Consider the following 17190-nt stretch of genomic DNA (forward strand, 5'->3'; position numbering starts at 1 on the left):
TCCCATTCCTCAACCGCCTGGACGGGAGCTGGGACATGCCGGACCCCGTGAGCGCATGCTGTTTACAGCTCCTAGCATGTCATCATGCCGGCCGTTCCTAAAAGCAGCCTGGCAAGGCATGGGGACACCACTGGGACCTCATGGAAAAACCCAGGCTTTCCTGGAAGAGGACGGGAAGCACAACAGCCCAGTCAGAGCCCAGCTCTGAGCCTCGGGCGGGATCTCCCTGAGGACGCCTGGCAGGGATCCTAGAAGGCGAAGGATAAGCCCTCCCCAAAGGTTCTGGCCCCCACAGTCAGGGTCAAGAATGTCCATCTGGCCTCCTCCCCTCTGGCAGCACCCAGGGCCCTAGGGGAACCAGTGACTTGCATATCCTTCCCTGCGGCAGCTCCTTCCTGGCCTGGTGAAGCCACACCTGAGGCTTTTTCATCATTTCCAGGTTATATAGAATGTCCTCCACTGGCTTTGGCCAGTTCAGTTCACTTACTCAGTCGTGTCTGATTCTTTGCGACCCTATGGACTGCAGCATGTCAGGCCTCCCTGTCCATTGCCAACTCCTAGAGCTTGCTCAATCTCATGTCCATCAAGTCAGTGATGCCATCCACCCATCTCATCCTCTGTCATCCCCTTCTCTTGCCTCAATCTTTCTCAGCATCAGGGTCTTTTCCAATGAGTCAGTTCTTCCCATCAGGTGGCCAAAGTATTGGAGTTTCAGCTTCAGCATCAGTCCTTCCAATGAATATTCAGGACTAATTTCCTTTAGGATTGACTGGTTTGACCTCCTTGCAGTCCAAAGGACTCTCAAGAGTCTTCTCCAACACCACAGTTCAAAAGCATCAGCTCTTCCAAGCTCAGTTTTCTTTACAGTCCAGCTCTCACATCTCACATGACTTATGGAAAAACCATAGCTTTGAGTAGATGACCTTTGTCGGCAAAGTAATATCTCTGCTTTTTAATACGCTATCTAGGTTGGTTATAGCTTTTCTTCCAAGGAGCAAGCATCATTTAATTTCATGGCTGCAGTCACCATCTGTACTGATTTTGGAGCCCAAGAAAAGAAAGTCTGTCACTGTTTCCACTGTTTTCCCATCTATTTGCCATGAAGTGATGAGACTGGATGCCATTGTCTTAGTTTTTTGAATGTTGAGTTTTAAGCCAGCTTTTTCACTCTCCTCTTTAACTTTCATCAAGAGGCTCTCTAGTTCCTCTTCACTTTCTGCTATAAGGGTGGTGTCATCTGCATATCTGAGGTTGTTGATTTTTACTTAAGTTTTCTCTTTAGGTTTTCTAAAAATAATAAAGTATCTATTTCTGATTCCATAAGCTTTAGACAGCTCTTTCTGGTGTCCACTACCCTAGAAGGGAAAACAGAGCCTCAGCACTTCCTGTTGCCCTTCTCCCAGCCCCCTAGTCTGCCACACTTGTCAGGGTGCCTGACTGGGGAGGCTTGCCCTGCCTACTTCCTCCCCTCCCCTTCACTGAGGCCAGCTTGAGAAGGGCTTTGGTTAACATCCTGAGCCGTGTTTTCAAGCTGGGGTGCAGCTGGGTACGTGTAAAGACTTATCAAGGAGGGAGAGGCAGATAGTTTGAAGGAAATCAATTTCTTTCCAAAAAGTGATCTGCCTTTGAACAGTTTCTGCCCACCCTCTTCGACCATCATCTGTTCCCACTCCAATCCGTTAGATGCTGTGGGGTTTTGCCCTGAGCTGTGCAAACTTTCAGGAGCTCCCGAGGGACAATTTGAAATGTGTTCCTTTTTGCTGACAATGTGAATGTTTGTAGGAGCTGATGACTCCTTCAGCAAGTCAGTAATTCTAATTCTTTAAGTTTCAACACACTTGAAGAGAGCTCAATTAGCATAATTTTTTGGTGAAAGATCAACATGTGACCTTTGGTATATAACTCACGGGGTTCTGAGAACTGAGTCAGGACTGTTAACACTCACACAAGCCCACGGTACTTTCTGCTCTCACTTGTTTATGTGACCGAGGCTTCTCAGGAGTTACAGCTGTAAAAAGGAATACTCTGGATTGAATGCTGCTGTACCTGTCTCATTTTACCAAGATTTGAAATTTGTTATTATGTTGAACTGTGAAATGCTGACCATCAGAATGACAAGCTTATCAAAAAGAAATTTTTAAAGAGCCTTAGGGTCCTAAGAAATATCTTTTATTACATTTAAATGTACGCCCATGGTCATCTGACAGAAAAATGATAGGGTGATCAATGAAAGACTTTCCAAAGTAAAAAGGTAGTCTGTGTGTGCTCAGCCGTGTCCAACTCTTTTTGACCCCATGGACTGTAGCCCGCCAGGCTCCTCTGTTCATGAGATTTCCCAGGCAAGAATACTGGAGTGGGTTGCCATTCCTTCTCCAAAGGATCTCCCTAACCCAGGGATCGAACCCACATTTCCTGCATTGGCAGGTGGGTTCTTTACCGCAGAGCCACAAGTGAAGCACTGAAAAGATTACAGTATGATAAATTTTTAAGGAGAAAGTGAAACTGATATACAAGTACAAGAAGACAAATAAAAGATATAAAATTTGTTAAAGGATAATTACCAATGCATATTCAAATTGCCTCGTGAGAAAATAAAATTGTTTTGGTAGTCAGTAGCCACCGTATACCTTTAAAAGTGTGATGGGTAACTTCCGTAGAGGTCCAGTGGCTAAGACTCTGCACTCCCAATGCAGAGGGCCCTCGTTTGAGCCCTGATGAGGGAACTAGATTCCATGTGCCATAACTAAGAGTTCACATGCTGCAAATAAAGCTCTTTCAGGCTCCAACTAAGACCCAGTGCAGCCAAATAAATATTTTTCAAAAAGTGTCATAACTTGACCTGCCTCTTGAGAAATCTGTATGCAGGTCAGGAAGCAACAGTTAGAACTGGACATGAAACAAGAGACTGGTTCCAGATAGGGAAAGGAGTACGTCAAGGCTGTATACTGTCACCCCGCTTATTTACCTTATATGCAGAGTACATCATGAGAAACGCTGGGCTGGAAGAAGCACAAGCTGGAATCAAGATTGCCGGGAGAAATATCAATAACCTCAGATATGCAGATGACACCACCCTTATGGCAGAAAGTGAAGAGGAACTAAAGAGCCTCTTGATGAAGGTGAAAGAGGAGAGTGAAAAAGTTGGCTTAAAACTCAATACTCAGAAAACTAAAATCATGGCATCTGGTCCCATCACTGTATGGCAAATAGATGGGGAAACATTAAAAACAGTGACAGACTTTATTTCTTGGGGCTCCAAAATCACTGCAGATGGTGACTGCAGCCATGAAATTAAAAGATGCTTCTTCCTTGCAAGGAAAGTTATGACCAACCTAGACAGCATATTAAAAAGCAGAGACATTACTTTGCCAACAAAGGTCCATCTAGTCAAAGCTATGGTTTTTCCATAGTCATGTATCAATGGATGTGAGAGTTGGACTATAAAGAAAGCTGAGCGCCGAAGAACTGATGCTTTTGAACTGTGGTGTTGGAGAAGACTCTTGAGAGTCCCTTGAATAGCAAGGAGATCCAACCAGTCCATCCTAAAGAAAATCAGTCCTGAATATTCACTGGAAGGACTGATGCTGAAGCTGAAACTCCAATACTTTGGCCACCTGATGTGAAGAACTGACTCACTGGAAAAGACCCTGATGCTGGGCAAGATTGAAGGCAGGAGGAGAAGGGGCTGACAGAGGATGAGATGGCTGGTTGGATGGCATCACTGACTTGATGGACATGAGTTTGAGCAGGCTCTGGGAGTTGGTGATGGACAGGGAGGCCTGGTGTGCTGCAGTCCATGGGGTCACAAAGAGTCGGACACAATTGAGCAACTGAACCGAACTGATAAAAAGTTTGATTAAAAATACAGTATGTCAGAAATAACCTCCTTCACAAGCATTCACATTTATGATGCAAAACTTAGATGTCCACTTGAAGTATGAAAGGAAGAATTTTTCCAAGTTTTTCAGGGACTATAGGAGCAAAAAGTTTGATGAGCACTGCCTCAAAAGCCAGACTGCTTTTTCAGGGCAGGGAAGTGAGAGCAGGACCGGGAAACATCTTCAATCACTGAGTTTGCTTTTCCACTCCCCACTTCCGTTTTTCTTGAACCACCAACTCTGACCTGGGGCTCCTTGGGCTTCCCCAGGGTAGACTGTGCTGCACTGTGCTCAGTCACTAAGTCATGTCCAACTCTATGCGACCCCATGGACTGTAGCCCGCCAGGCTCCTCTGTCCATGGGCTTCTCCAGGCAAGAATACTGGAGTGGGTTGCCATGCCCTACTCCAGGGGCTCTTCTCGACCCAGGGATGGAACCCACGTCTCTTAAGCCTGGAATGGCAGGCAAGTTCTTTGCCACCCGGGAAACTATCCCACCCCTAACCCTAACCCTCTCAAAGGTAGGTTACTTTACAGGGATGCTGTCAATCTCAATCTCTAAGCCTCAGGCCTCTCTCCCTCTCCTGGCAGCCTCCCAGTGATAGAACTCGGTGGGAGTTGTGGAAGTCTCCACACTGGGAGGGAAAACCAGGTGCAATAAGAAACATTTTCATTTGAGTACTTCCAGGTAATTGCCTATAAAGACTTCAGAGGACTTAGAAAATCTGTAGATTTCAGTGAGCTTATCAGGTTGCGACAATACACACAAATTTTTTATATCAGAGGCTTCCCGGCGGCTCAGTGAAAAATCGACCTGCAGTGCGGGAGACCTGGGTTGGATCCCTGGGTGGGGAAGATCCCCTGGAGGAGGGAATGGCAACCCACTCCGGTATTCTTACCTGGAGAATCCCATGGACAGAGGAGCCTGGCTACAGTCCATGGGGTCACAGAGTCGGACACAACTGCGGGACTAAGCACACGTCAGTAAGCAACCGAACAAAATACAACAACGGTAATTACAACATTATAAAAATATGAATAGAGATACATCTGAAAAAAGATGAGCAAGCCCTGTAAACTGAAGAAGACTTGAGTCAGGAAATAGAAGGTGTTCAGGGACTGAAAGGCTCCATATGGGCAGCGTTCGAGGGCAGGCACCTCCCTGGAGCGGAGGACCAGGCGGGGAGGGGCGCTGCGGGGGAGGCGGGGCGAGACGGAGGTCCGCGGGGCTTTTTAATTTGTTCTCTGCTGGGTGCTGCTTGCTGCCACCCAGGCCGTCCCCTTTAGCATAGCGCAGCGCTGGGGCAGGCTTTGGTGAATGCACGGTGAGCAGGTAGGATTGAGGGTCCAGCTGAAAGAAGGCCGGCGCTTCCCCAGCCGGAGAGAGAGCCGGGAAGACCAACGGCCCTTAGGAGCGTCCTCACCCAGAAAAGAGACCCCCAAGGGAAAGCAGGGGCCCCACGTTTGCACAGACCCAGGGCGGGCCCTCGGAGGCGGGGCTGGGGGCTGTGATTGGTCACGTCTGGCTTCCTCGGGCTCGTCCTCAGGGACTGGGGGCCGCCCGTCACGGGGGCCGAAGGGTGGCCGCCGCAGACACCGTCCTACTGGCAGCCGGCCTGCGGGACGGCGGGTGGTCACCGCAGCTGAGGGCCGGCCCCTCCCGGCGTCGCGTCTGAGGGGCAGGGGCCACAGGCACCGGCCCGGCTCTACCGGCAGCTTTACGGTCAGCCTGCCGGCCCCTCCCCGGCAACCAAGCCTCAGGCTGCATCGCCGGGCCGAGCCGCCCCGCCAGGCCCGGTCCACCGCCCGCCTCAGTTTCTAGGCGGCTCCCGCACGTCCCGCGCGTACCTGCCAGACTCCCGCGCCGCGCCCCGATTGCGCACGCGCGGACCCCCCCTCCCCCCCCCCCCGCGCTCCGGCTGCGCACGCGCGGCGCACTCCTCAGGCGCCCCCGCCCCGCCCTGCCCCGCCTCGCGCACGCGCGGTCCGCCCCTCAGGCGTCCCCGCCCCGGCCCACCCCCGCCTCGCGCACGCGTCGCACGCGCCGCACGCGCCCCGCGCCTCGCGCACGCGCAGGCCCCGCCCCGCGGCTAGTGGGCGGTGCTGCCGCTTATTTGCTTTGCGTCGGCCACCGCCGTCAGTCAGTCGGGGCAGCGGGCCGACGACGTTTCGTCCGCCGCCCAAGGTGCTCCGGCCCCTGCGCTCCCTTGGCGCGTCCGCAGACCCCGACCCGCCGGCCGCGGCCCCCTAGCCCCGCCATCATGTCGCAGAGCGAGAGCCCCGGGCTGCAGGAGGAGAGCCTGCACGGTGAGCGGGGGCCGGGCCCGGGCTGGGGGCCTGCGGCGAGGGGCTCGCGGCGAGGGGCCCGCGGCGAGGGGGCGGCCTGCGGAGAGGACCCCCGGGCGCCCTGGCGCGGGTCTCCGCGTCGGGGCGGCCGGACCCGCGGGTGCCTGGTCTTCTGAGGCGCACCTCGGTGCTGGTTTCGGTGCCAGTACCGGCCCGGGGAGACTGGGGAGGACGCGTTCTGGGACTCGGGGCAGGGCGGCCTGAGGGGAAGCGGCGGGGGTCGCGCCGGCCGCGCCGTCCTTCTCGATCGCTCGTCCGGGGTCGCGGGCTGGCCTGCCGGGGGACACGGGGCAGCTGACCGCGCTGCAGACTCCGGAGCGGACACCCGCCCCCGGAACCGGACGGGGGGCGGCCTGGACCCCCGCTCCGGCCGCGGCTGGAGGAGGGGCCGAGCGCCGACCTTTATTTTCCTGAGGCAAGAGTTAAGTGGGACGCGGGAGTGCGTAAATAAGGTTCGGAGAGGACCGTGGACCCCGTAGAGAATTTTAAAGGTTCATTAAGATTTAAAAATCATCACACTGCCTGAATTTGAGCCATTAATTTTCTGTATTCGTTAAAACAGTATTTTACTCGCCAAGACTTGGCCAAATTCGTCGTATGTTGTGAAACTGCAGTCACAGCCTAGAAATCCTATAATCTTTTCTTAAATTTCGACATGGGCTATTTTCCTTGAGATAGATAAAGGGACTGAATCTTTGCCTTAAAAAAGATCTAAAAAGTGTTTGATGAACCGCCTGCAAGTCAGTCCTGTTAGCAGACTACTCTGCTCCTACCGTGGTGTGTTCCCTTAGTGGCTGCATTGGTCCGAAGAGTCCGCAGTGTCCAGAGCGGCTTCATCGCCAGTCCTTGGTTGGCAGACCCAACTGCTGAGTCATTGGCAACGCAGAGTGCCAGCTCATGGGTTAAAAGGTTTGCTCCTCGGTTTTGTGTATTCTATAAAAAGACGGTTACACGGTGAGTGGAAACTGTCGAGGAGTCTTTGGGCCGCGGTCAGGGGTACGTGCAGCAGGGCACTCGAGCCTCTGGCCAGTGTGGGAGGGATCACGTGGGCCCCGCCGCCCTGGGAAACCGAATCCGGGCCGGGATTGGTGGCTGGGCCGACACTTGCCCTGGGCTCAGTTTTGATTTGATTACCTCTTGTTTACCTCGGAAAGAACTCGGAGCAGTTGATCGCTGAGGCAAGACAAAGGCCAACGCTCTCCCCTCTGCTTGTCTCTGGCCAGATGCTTTCCCTGAGTCCTGCAGCCTCTGCTCCCTGGTCTGCTCTGGTTAAAGCTGTTGACGGGCAGCCTCTGCTCTCTGGTCCGCTCTGGTTAGAGCTGTTGACGAGCAGCCTCTGCTCCCTGGTCCGTTCTGGTTAAAGCTGTTGACCAGCAGCAGGATGTCCTAGATGCCTTTCCTGTCTCAGATAAACAACCCCTAACGTGCAGGGGGAAGGTGGAGTTTTGTAATATTATCTTGCAGCATCATGCGAGGGGGTGCGAGACTTAACTTCCCAGAGGCGCGCCCCCCCCCCTCCCCCCGCCCAGTGCTGTGCTGAGTGGGGATCAGTGCCATCAGGTGGCACCGGCTTACCCCGAGATGGCCCCCACTTCTTCACCTGCTGGTCTGTCTGCAGCCAGTCAGAGGGTGGTGTTGTCACAGGCCCCCACCGTGGATGAAGGTGCAGTGCATGAATAGGCACAGGACGTGCACGTCTCGTGTCCTGCACTTTGAGAGGGAAGGGGTTTCCGGCAATGAGACCCTGGCCCACTCTGTGCATTTCAGATGGCCACAGTGAGGCGAGAGGTGAGGCGAAGCCCATGGCAGGCAGGTGACAGCAGTTGGGCTCTTAGGGCGCCAGGCTCCTCGGGCTTCGGTGACAGAGGCCTCAGGCAGGCAGAAGGAAGGGGGGTCCACCGGGTCCTGTTCAGACGTCAAGCCTCTGGTTCCTGTACCGCCTCACTCAAGAAACTCTTAAAAACTGGGATTTCTTAAGTCCCACCTCTCCTAGGGAAGAAGCTTTCCCAAGGGTGGTCCTTGCCTCCAGGCGTAGCCCCTGCGCCACCCCAGGGCTGTCCTCAGGGTCCCACCTGTCCCAAAGACCCCAGGACATTGACCCCAGCATCGTGTAGGTCATGCCCCTGTAGTTTTCAGCCCTGGCTGCCCACCATCACCATTGTGGTTTTCTCAAAGTAAGGGTACCAGGGTTCTGTTGTAGCATTCCAAATCAGGATTTTCCGGCTGGTGGGTGAGACTGCTGGAGAACAGGGAAAGCACAAGAGGTGGTCCTCCAGAGCCAGGGTTGTGACATGTTGCCCCAGACTGGGTTGTGGGGTGCTCTGCCAGGGGTGCTGGAGAGGGCTGTTGGCCTGGAGCCAGGAGCAGGGAGCCTCACAGTGCAGGCAGGGACTGTGAGAAACTGTGCGAAATGCTCAGGATATAAAGCATGGGTGCTGTGTTGAGGTTAGTTGATAGGGTCAGGCTCCACAAGTTAGAGAAAGACAGTTGTCATTATCTGTTTTCAGGCTGGGGTAAACTGAAAGCTTAGTCAACCACCCAGCCTGCCGAGCAGTGGCTCAGGGAACTGTTTTAACACTCTACATGTGATCACAGCTTGTGCCCAGTTACTAGCAGTTGAGGTCAGCTGAATTCATGGCATTTGTGGCCCAGCCAGTAAGTGGTTGTGTCTGGGTCATTCCTGTGGCCTCTCCAGAGCTGGAAGACGGGACAGCATTGTGGTTACAGATCTTTTGGGGGCCCACGAATCGTCTCATTCAAGGTGTGGGCTTTCCTTCTTTTGGGATCAAGTGTCCTGGGGGTCACAGGGAGTCGCTTAAACAAAAGGAAGGCATGGCGCATCGCGTCGGTTTGCAGTTCTCTTCTGCGGTGACGGGGCGATGGCCTAGGCTCTCCGCCCATCTCATTTGCCCAGTCCACCTGCCCTGTGTCTCGTTAGTGTGAATTACAGGTCAGTGTGGCAGTGGCCTGAGTCAGGGCGAGACTCGCCTGGGTCAGCAACCACCGCCCCTTTTCCCGCGGCCTGACTACCTCACAGGCTGTTTGGGGTTCTGAGGAAGTGATCTGAGGTTGTAAGGCAACTCCAGGGCTTCCCTGGTGGCTTGGCGGTAGAGAACCCGCCTGCAGTGCAGGAGACGTGGCAGGTTCGGTCCCTGGGCTGGGAAGATCCTGGGAGAAGGAAACGGCTTCCACTCCAGTCTTCTCACCTGGAGAATCCCATGGACAGAGGAGCCTGGCTATAGTCCATGGGGTCGCAGAGAGAGGAACATGACCTAGCGACGAAATAACAACAAAGCAACCTGAAACCACTCTTTCTTGCTTAGAAAGGTGAGTGAGCTTAACTGCAGGTGAAAGAAGATTAATGGCCCCTGGTCTTCATTTTCCAGGGAGCTGCTCCCCTGTGCAGTTGCTGCAGGTTAATCATAAACTCTGGTCTGTTAGTGTATCACAGCCTCTGAGCTGTGCTGTAGACAGAGCTCCGCTGTAGACAGCCTGCGTAGAAGTCTTTCTAAAGGATGCCCAACACTTTCAGTGAGATGGTTCCAATCTCCATGGAGTCTGGAGTGGAATCTAAGCATGTGCCTGAAACTCATCGTGTTGTTGTTTTTTTTTTAAAAATACTCTGTCTTGTGGCTGTGCTGGTTCTTTGCTGCTGCACTTGGGTTTTCTCTGGTTGCAGCGAGCAGGGCTCCTCTTCGTTGCAGTGGGTGGACTCCTTCCTGCGGTGTCTTCTCTTGTGGAGTGCGGACCCCAGGCCTCCAGGGCTTTGGGAGCCGTGGCTCCTGGGCTGTGGCGCGTGGGCTTGGTAGTTGAGGCCTGTGGGCTTAGTTGCTTTGGGGGATGTGGGATCTTCCTGGACCAGGGATGGAACCTGTGTCCCTTGAATTGCAGAGTGGTTTCTTAACGACTGGACCACCAGGGAAACCCTGAAACTACAGTGCTGTATGCCCATTATATTTTAATTTGAAAAATATATTTAATCTTTGTCCCTGGTTCCAGATCCACAGCTCGGCTCTAAGAACCCTTGGACTTTCTTGAGATCTTTGGAAAACAATTGAGTCTGTGCTAGTGATGTGACTGCCGAGGTCCTCGGTAGCCTCAGGGTGGGGTGGGGATGGGCAGAAACTCAGCACTCGCCCTCCCCAAGCCTGCCTGGGGAGGGGCGCTGAGGCTGGGTTACAGGATGCACTGGGCAAGGGCGTAGAACTGCCGTCTCCCACCACTGCCTGCATGCCTGCCCTCTGAGAAGGCACTCGTGCAAGCACGGTGTGGTCCTGACTTCTGTGACTTGTCCCAAGGAGTTGCTGACGAGGGAGTGAATTCTTGGTCTGTCGGGCGTTTGAGGTGTCCCCTGCAGGGACAGTCTTGTGGTACTGAGACCACTACTGCTACTACTACTAAATCACTTCAGTCGTGTCCGACTCTGTGCGACCCCATAGACGGCAGCCCACCAGGCTCCCCCGTCCCTGGGATTCTCCAGGCAAGAACACTGGAGTGGGTTGCCATTTCCTTCTCCAATGCAGGAAAGTGAAAAGTGAAAGTGAAGTCTCTCAGTCGTATCTGACTCTTAGCGACCCCATGGACTGCAGCCCACCAGACTCCTCCGTCCCTGGGATTCTCCAGGCAAGAGCACTGGAGTGGGGTGCCATTGCCTTCTCCAAGACCACTACAGGTAGTGTCAAAACCAAACTGCTGGGCCGCGCGCGCTGGAGCCGGGAAACTGGTTATTGATATAAAAGCCCCCCACCTGGGAAGGCTGGACCGTGACCCGCAGTGGACGGTGCTGGGCCGGGAAGAGAGCGGTGCGAGCGACCGGGGCGGGAGAGGCCGGGGTGGGGCGGCAGTGCAGTCAGTGAGCCGGGCAGCGGAGGGCCGCCTGGAATAAGCTGACCGCGTCAGCTCACACGTGCAGGGGGGCGGGGCCCCGGAGCGAGGCGGTGCAGTGGACGTTCGTGGCCTCAGGTTTGACGGAATTAAAAGCAAGAAGTTTTCGTCTTCTCACCTGAAGACCTGAGTGGAAGGGCAGTCTCTCCAGTTGCCAGCATCACACAGGGTGGAGAAAGGCGTGTGCCGACGGGCCCCGGTGGCCAGTGGTCAGGCTGGACTCAGTGCTGCGGGCCTTCCCATGTGGCCAAAAAAAGGAAAGCTGTGTGTCTCGAATATTGAGCTCGATGGAGAAAGAGGGACTGCTCAGCAGAAGAGAGGAGCGGGTTTCAACAGCTGACGCGGAAAAGAGGCTCTCCCCTCAGCCAGGAAGCCTGTGGGAAAATGCCCAACCCGTGAGAAGGCAGCAGCGCTGAATAAGCCGGCCGACCCGGCCCCCGCCTGCCCGGACCCCCAACCAGCCCCCCGCGGTGACGATCTGTGCCCCTGCGGTAGTTGCGTCTCAGGCCTGGTCCCCAGGCAGAGGCGCGGAGGTCTGCTCTGCTCGGGGCCGCAGTGGTCCCGCACTGGATGCACAGCAGGGCTCCCCACCCCACACCCAGCGCCTCTCGTGGTTCAGACGTGAGAGCCTGTGGCAGCTGGCCAGGCAGCTGAGCGCAGAGAAGCGGGCATCAGCGCCTTGTGGGGCCACCGGGCTGGGCCTCCGGTCCGCAGCGCAGGCGGACCTTCTTACCTCAGGAGCTCTCTGGTGTCCACCCCGTCCTCCTGTGCACTCGCCATGCTGCCCTCCTCCTGAGTTCGCCCCCATGTCAGCCCCCACAGCACGCAGCCGGGAGCAGCAGCGCCGCCTCCCCGCCGGGATGCTGGCCCCACCTGGACTGGGGACCCCTCCCCTCACGGGGGCCCGGAGGGGCTCGGCCCGGTGAGCGGAGGGCCCCCCGGCTCAGCTGCCATTTCCCTGGTGAATATATCAAGTGCTAAGCCTTGGTAATCGGTCATTAATCTGTGGGGCCTCAGGGTCAGAACGTGAGGCTGGAATGTGGAAATTTTAAAGCATTCCTTAATTTCTAAGTCCCCAAGGCACTGGTTGAGCCTTTTTCTTCTGAGAGCTGAGTGTGGGCGAGTCCTGGCTACAGGGCCTCTGCTGACGGAGCAGATGGTCTGGGGTGCAGCTCCCGAGGGTCCCTGCAGAGGCTAACTGCACAGGGCCTGAGCCGGGCCTGGGGGCGCTACGGCCAGATTCCTGGCGGAGGGCCCGTGGGAGTCTCTGGCACGTCTTGAAACAGACGGGGTGAGCTTGGTATCTTAGCACCAGACTCCGAGATGGGCTGAAAATTGCAACCTGGTTCTTCTCTCGTCCCCGTCAGGCTCCTGGGTAGAATTACACTTCGGCAGTAACGGAAACGGGAGCAGTGTTCCCGACTCTGTTTCTATTTATAACGGCGACATGGAAAAGATACTGCTGGACGCGCAGCACGAATCTGGACGGAGCAGCTCCAAGAGCTCCCACTGCGACAGGTGGGCGAATGTGTGTGTCCCAGCATGGCTCCGCGGGCCTCCCTGGCCTCAGCCAGCGCCCAGACGGCGGGCCCTTTGCCCTCGGGTGGGGGGACACCGCCCCTGGGGTCCTGCCCCTGCTTCTGCCTGCTGGGCGTCGGAGCTCAGCTGAGAAGGCAGGGGGCCACTGTGACTCCTCGGCCCTGGTCCCCCCCGGGGCTGGCTGCTGCCTGCTGGGCAGAAGTTCAGCTGAGAAGGCAGGGGGCTGCTGTGACTGTTGGGCCCTGGTCCCTGCTGGGGTTGGCGGGAGCGCTTCCTTCTCCAGGGACGCCGTCCCCTGTGTGTGGGGGGGTCTGTGTGTCCTGGTGGAAAGGTGAACGTGTGCTGTTTCTCCCAAGCCCGCCCCGCTCACAGACCCCACAGGACACTAACAGAGCTTCTGAGACAGACACGCACAGCCTTGGAGAGAAGAACAGCTCCCAGGTAAGGTGCACAGGGTCTGCCTTCGTGATCTGTCGGTACAGGGCACTGGGTGACCCGGCCCGAAAGCCGACTTGTGCTTCCTCAGACCTTCCCTCAGCTGTGGGGGGTGGGGCATCTCCAGCACTTCACAGAGTGGACCGGAGACGGTGGGGCTGTTTGGTTCAGGGTGTGTGCCCGGGGCCCCGTCTGCCCCACACGCCCTCCCGGGGGATGCGGGCGGGTGGCGGGGAGCCGTGGGGGCCCGTGGGGGTCTGGAGGCCTGCCCAGGGCCCCGTCTGCCCCACACGCCCTCCCAGGGGATGCGGGCAGGTGGCGGGGAGCCGTGGGGGCCCGTGGGGGTCTGGAGGCCTGCCCGGGGCCTCCCCATTGGGACGGCACTGCTGCTGTACCTTCCTCGATGGCACTAGTTGCTTCCAGAAACCGTGCCTCGGGCTTCGCTGACTGGCGCTTGTGTGGTTTGGGTTAGGAGCTGACCAGGCTGATGGAGGCTGAGCTCAGTTTTCTGAGTTTCCTTTAAGAATCTCTGAGTTTGGTGGGGCCGTAGCCCCTGCTGGCGGGAAGTCCATGAGAGCAGGGTGGGCTGTGGCCCTGAGCTGCCTTTCCATAGACCTGGGTTGGGCCAGTGGCCAGTGCGGCCTCGCCAGGCCATCTTCCTGCCTGCTGCCTCTTGTGATGCTCAGGGGTATCGGGATCTAGGAACCTGGGGGGCCCTGCTTTCCTGGGGCCTCAGCTGGTAAAGAATCCGCCTGCAGTGCAGGAGACCCTGGTTGCACTCCTGAGTCAGGAAGATCCCCTGGAGAAGGGAAAGGCTGCCTGCTCCCTTCCTCACTGTGAGAGCTGTGGGGCCCGAGCTTCTATCAGTGCCCCTGGGTCCCCCTGCTGCCTGCCGGGCACCCCTCAGGCTGTCCCGCCCCACGGGCTCAGCAGTCCTTGTGCTCAGGCTTCTCCAGGGTGCTGCCTGCCTGCTCCCGGATGTGCGGGGTCCAGCCCAGCTTTGTTGTGTCCAGGTGTTTGGTTGGTTTTGGTACCGTGTTCTAGAGTATTTCCATAATTTCCCCCCTTGAATTTAAAGAGGAATTCTATGATCAGGTACACAGTTTTTAAAATTCTAAGCAATGCACCTTTTTAAAGCTCTTCAATTAACATATTATTAATAACATGTATTTTTAAGGCCACTGAGACCAGGGGTGCACGCGGGTTTCTAGTTTTCTCTTCTCCCGCCAGACGCGGACGCGCATTTGCTCTGCGTGCTGTGTGCCGTCAGCTCAGGCACATCCCTGTTGGGGGCCTTTTCGGGGGTTTCTGTTTTTCCTTTTACCCCTAGAACCACAGCCAGTGTCTCTGTGAACATGTGTCCCCACTGGCCGGTGCCCTCCCTGGGGCAGTGCCTGCAGCTCAGGGTCGCTGGAGTCCGGTGGGCCCTCCACGGGGGTGTGGGGTGGGCAGCGAGCCAGGCAGCGGGTTCACCGACCTCGTCTCCCCACAGTCCGAGGAAGACTACATGGAGAGGAGGAAAGAGGTCGAAAGCATCCTGAAGAAAAACTCAGACTGGATTTGGGATTGGTCCAGTCGGCCAGAGAACATCCCCCCGGCCAAGTGAGTCTGCGTCCACGGGGGCCTCAGGGGCCGGGTGCCGGCGCCCGCTGACCGCCCTCTCCCCTCAGGGAATTCCTGCTCTTCAAGCACCCAAAGCGCACGCCCACGCTCAGCATGCGCAACACGAGCGTCATGAAGAAGGGCGGCATCTTCTCTGCGGAGTTCCTCAAGGTCTTCCTGCCGTCGCTGCTGCTGTCCCACCTGCTGGCCATCGGGCTGGGGTGAGTGCCGCCCGCACGGGGCCAGTGCTGGCCTTGGGCACAGGTGGGGGAGCGGGGAGCCCTCGAGGCGGCTCGCACGTGGAGGGCTCTGGTCTCTCCGGTCCTGATGCGGGCAGATGGGCTTCTCTTGGGCAGCCTCCTGGGCCACTGGATGTCAGGACAGGCTTCTGACGTGGGCTGGAGCCCCGGGCTCTGAGAACGGGGCAGAGGAGACGCCCGGCTTGCTGGCTCGGGGAGGCAGGAGCAGGGCCCCCACCCACCCTCCTGAGCCCTGGCCCACAGCCCTGCCCTTGCTCTGGGCTCTGCCCCGCCTTCCCCTCTGGGGAGCTCCTCTCTGCAGGGAGCTTTGTCCAGAACCAGCATTCGGGTCCTCTGGGGCCTGGCGGGGTTAGGCTTCAGCCTTCACTTCCGGGTGGATTTCTGCAGGTGTGTCTGCCCTCCCAGACTTCACAGGGGTCAGGATCAAGCTCTCCTGTCCCTTTGCTCTGTAGAGACTCCCCGCTGGCCTTCAGGCCCTTGATGTCCTCCCGCTGCCCTCCTCCCGGACAGCCCCCCGCGCCCCTCCGTTCTGGGCTCCCTGGGGCGTCCCATGCAGCAGTGGTTTCTGTGAGATGTGCTGATAAACCTGGGGTTGTCAGCTGTCCCGTGGGTGACTGATTAGGTCAGAAAGTGAGGAGGGAGCTCTCAGCTCAGGAGGGGCTGTCCTTTGTGTGTGCCAAGGGTATGCGTTGCACAGCTGTTAGAGCACAGCTGGATTTTTCTAAATTGGATGCTGAAATGTGTGCTGATCAGAGTGAGACCCATGTGTCCACTGAGTGTTGGCAGCCAGGCCCCTTCTGTAGATAAGCTGGGCCGATCAGCTGCTGTCTCGGCAGTGCGCGCCCCCGGGAGACATGCCGCCCTGTAACGACCGCTTCCTTTCTCTGTCAGGATCTACATCGGAAGGCGCCTGACAACGTCCACCAGCACGTTCTGATGCAGGCTTAAGCCTGGTGTCCCCACGCCGCGGGGGCCCATGCCCCGCACAGCGCACAGAAGCAGCTGTCTCGGTCCTGGGCGGCCGCCCCGCGAGTCGTTTCTTCTGGCAGCGCCGCCTTCCTAACTCAGTGAAACACAGTAAACCACGCTCTCCCGCAGCCACACTTAGGGATCGAGCAACGAGCATGTCGTTGATTAATACCTACTGTAATAATTCGGTAGTAACCTTCTTCAGATATTATAAATATCAAAGTATAAATAATTTTAAAATACCTAGTTATGTTGTATGTAGCATTTTAATGAATTACTGATAGCGTTAAACACTATTTGAGGGAAGGAATGCCGACACTAGGAGGACTGCCTGAGGCTTCACCTGAATAAACACGTGGCCTTACTCCCTGCTGCAGACGCTTTGGTGGACGCGTCTGTCTGCTGCAGACAGCCCTCAGCACTGAGTGTCTGCTGGCTTTGGTACGCGGCATGTAGAATCCACCGCGACACGGGCGGCGCCAAGCGGTCCCCACCCCGGGCGGTCGGGCAGCACCAGACGGACCCCCTGGGACTGTCAGCGCCACCCTGGACAGCAGCCCCTGGACAACCACTGTCTCCTCCCGTCTCCAGATTGCGGAATTTAGTCTGGTTCAGTTTTTTGTGCTCTTAGTATCAGCTGCATTCTAAACTATTCTGTCTACTTTAAAAGGCTGGAGATAGGAAAAAAATAAATCTTTGCCAAATCCTTGGTTATGGTATTAACATACGGTTTAAAACTAAACGGCATACAAGCTTTTTGGTGAAGCCAGGTGTATCCCCACTGCCTGGGGGTTAAAGGATGCCCTTTCATACACTGTATAAATGCTGTTGTATTTGCTTCACTTTTCCACACTAAATTTCAGTTGTGTTCAATAAACGTAACATTCTAATTTTTAAAAACTTGGTTTATATTTAAACAATGACCTTGGAGGTAGCCCGCAGGCCTTCCATATGGAGGCGAGGCGTCAGCTTCATTACACGCCTGGTCCTGAAGAGGCGAAGGCTGCTTCCCGCTGACCTGCCCTGGCAGGGGCACGTCTCACTGCGATGGGCATGGTTGAGGCTGCGTTCAGGGCCTCCAGCGAGGCCAGGGGTCCCCAGGGCCAGCGCATCTTGGAGAGCACGGGTGAGTTGGGCCATGACCGAGAATGAGGTGGATTCGTGCAGCACGTTTGCGAGGAGGTGCCCCGGGCTGGGGAGTTGTAAGCTCTTGAGGGTGTCCTCCCTTTCTTTGGAACACCAGTTTTAATTCATGATTGATTCCACTAACTTTCCTTT

General features: G+C 56.2%; 1 protein-coding gene across 2 annotated transcripts; it reads left to right on the top strand.

Annotated features, from left to right (window-relative positions):
• The first annotated feature begins 6009 nt into the window (after positions 1-6009).
• Positions 6010-15999, top strand: BNIP3 (BCL2 interacting protein 3). Of its 2 annotated transcripts, XM_070363968.1 has the most exons (7): positions 6049-6184; positions 10747-10895; positions 12475-12625; positions 13003-13087; positions 14574-14683; positions 14752-14904; positions 15835-15999. In XM_070363968.1, the coding sequence occupies exons 2-7, from the start codon at positions 10802-10804 to the stop codon at positions 15878-15880; spliced, it is 639 nt and encodes a 212-aa protein (XP_070220069.1). In that variant the 5' UTR covers positions 6049-6184; positions 10747-10801; the 3' UTR covers positions 15881-15999. The 2 variants fall into 2 exon arrangements, with proteins under 2 accessions (XP_070220070.1, XP_070220069.1); XM_070363969.1 differs by lacking the exon at positions 10747-10895 and having other exon boundaries at positions 6010-6184.
• Positions 16000-17190: the final 1191 nt, after the last annotated feature.

The sequence above is a fragment of the Bos mutus genome, chromosome 26, assembly GCF_027580195.1.
Source record: "Bos mutus isolate GX-2022 chromosome 26, NWIPB_WYAK_1.1, whole genome shotgun sequence".
In the NCBI taxonomy this organism is placed as follows: Eukaryota; Metazoa; Chordata; class Mammalia; order Artiodactyla; family Bovidae; genus Bos; species Bos mutus.

Coding starts and splice junctions, on each gene's coding strand:
- BNIP3 (XM_070363968.1), top strand. CDS start 10,802: ATGGACTGCAGCCCACCAGACTCCTCCGTCCCTGGGATTCTCCAGGCA. Junction 14,684..14,751: donor GAGAACATCCCCCCGGCCAA/GTGAGTCTGCGT, acceptor CTCTCCCCTCAG/GGAATTCCTGCTCTTCAAGC. Junction 14,905..15,834: donor CTGCTGGCCATCGGGCTGGG/GTGAGTGCCGCC, acceptor TTTCTCTGTCAG/GATCTACATCGGAAGGCGCC.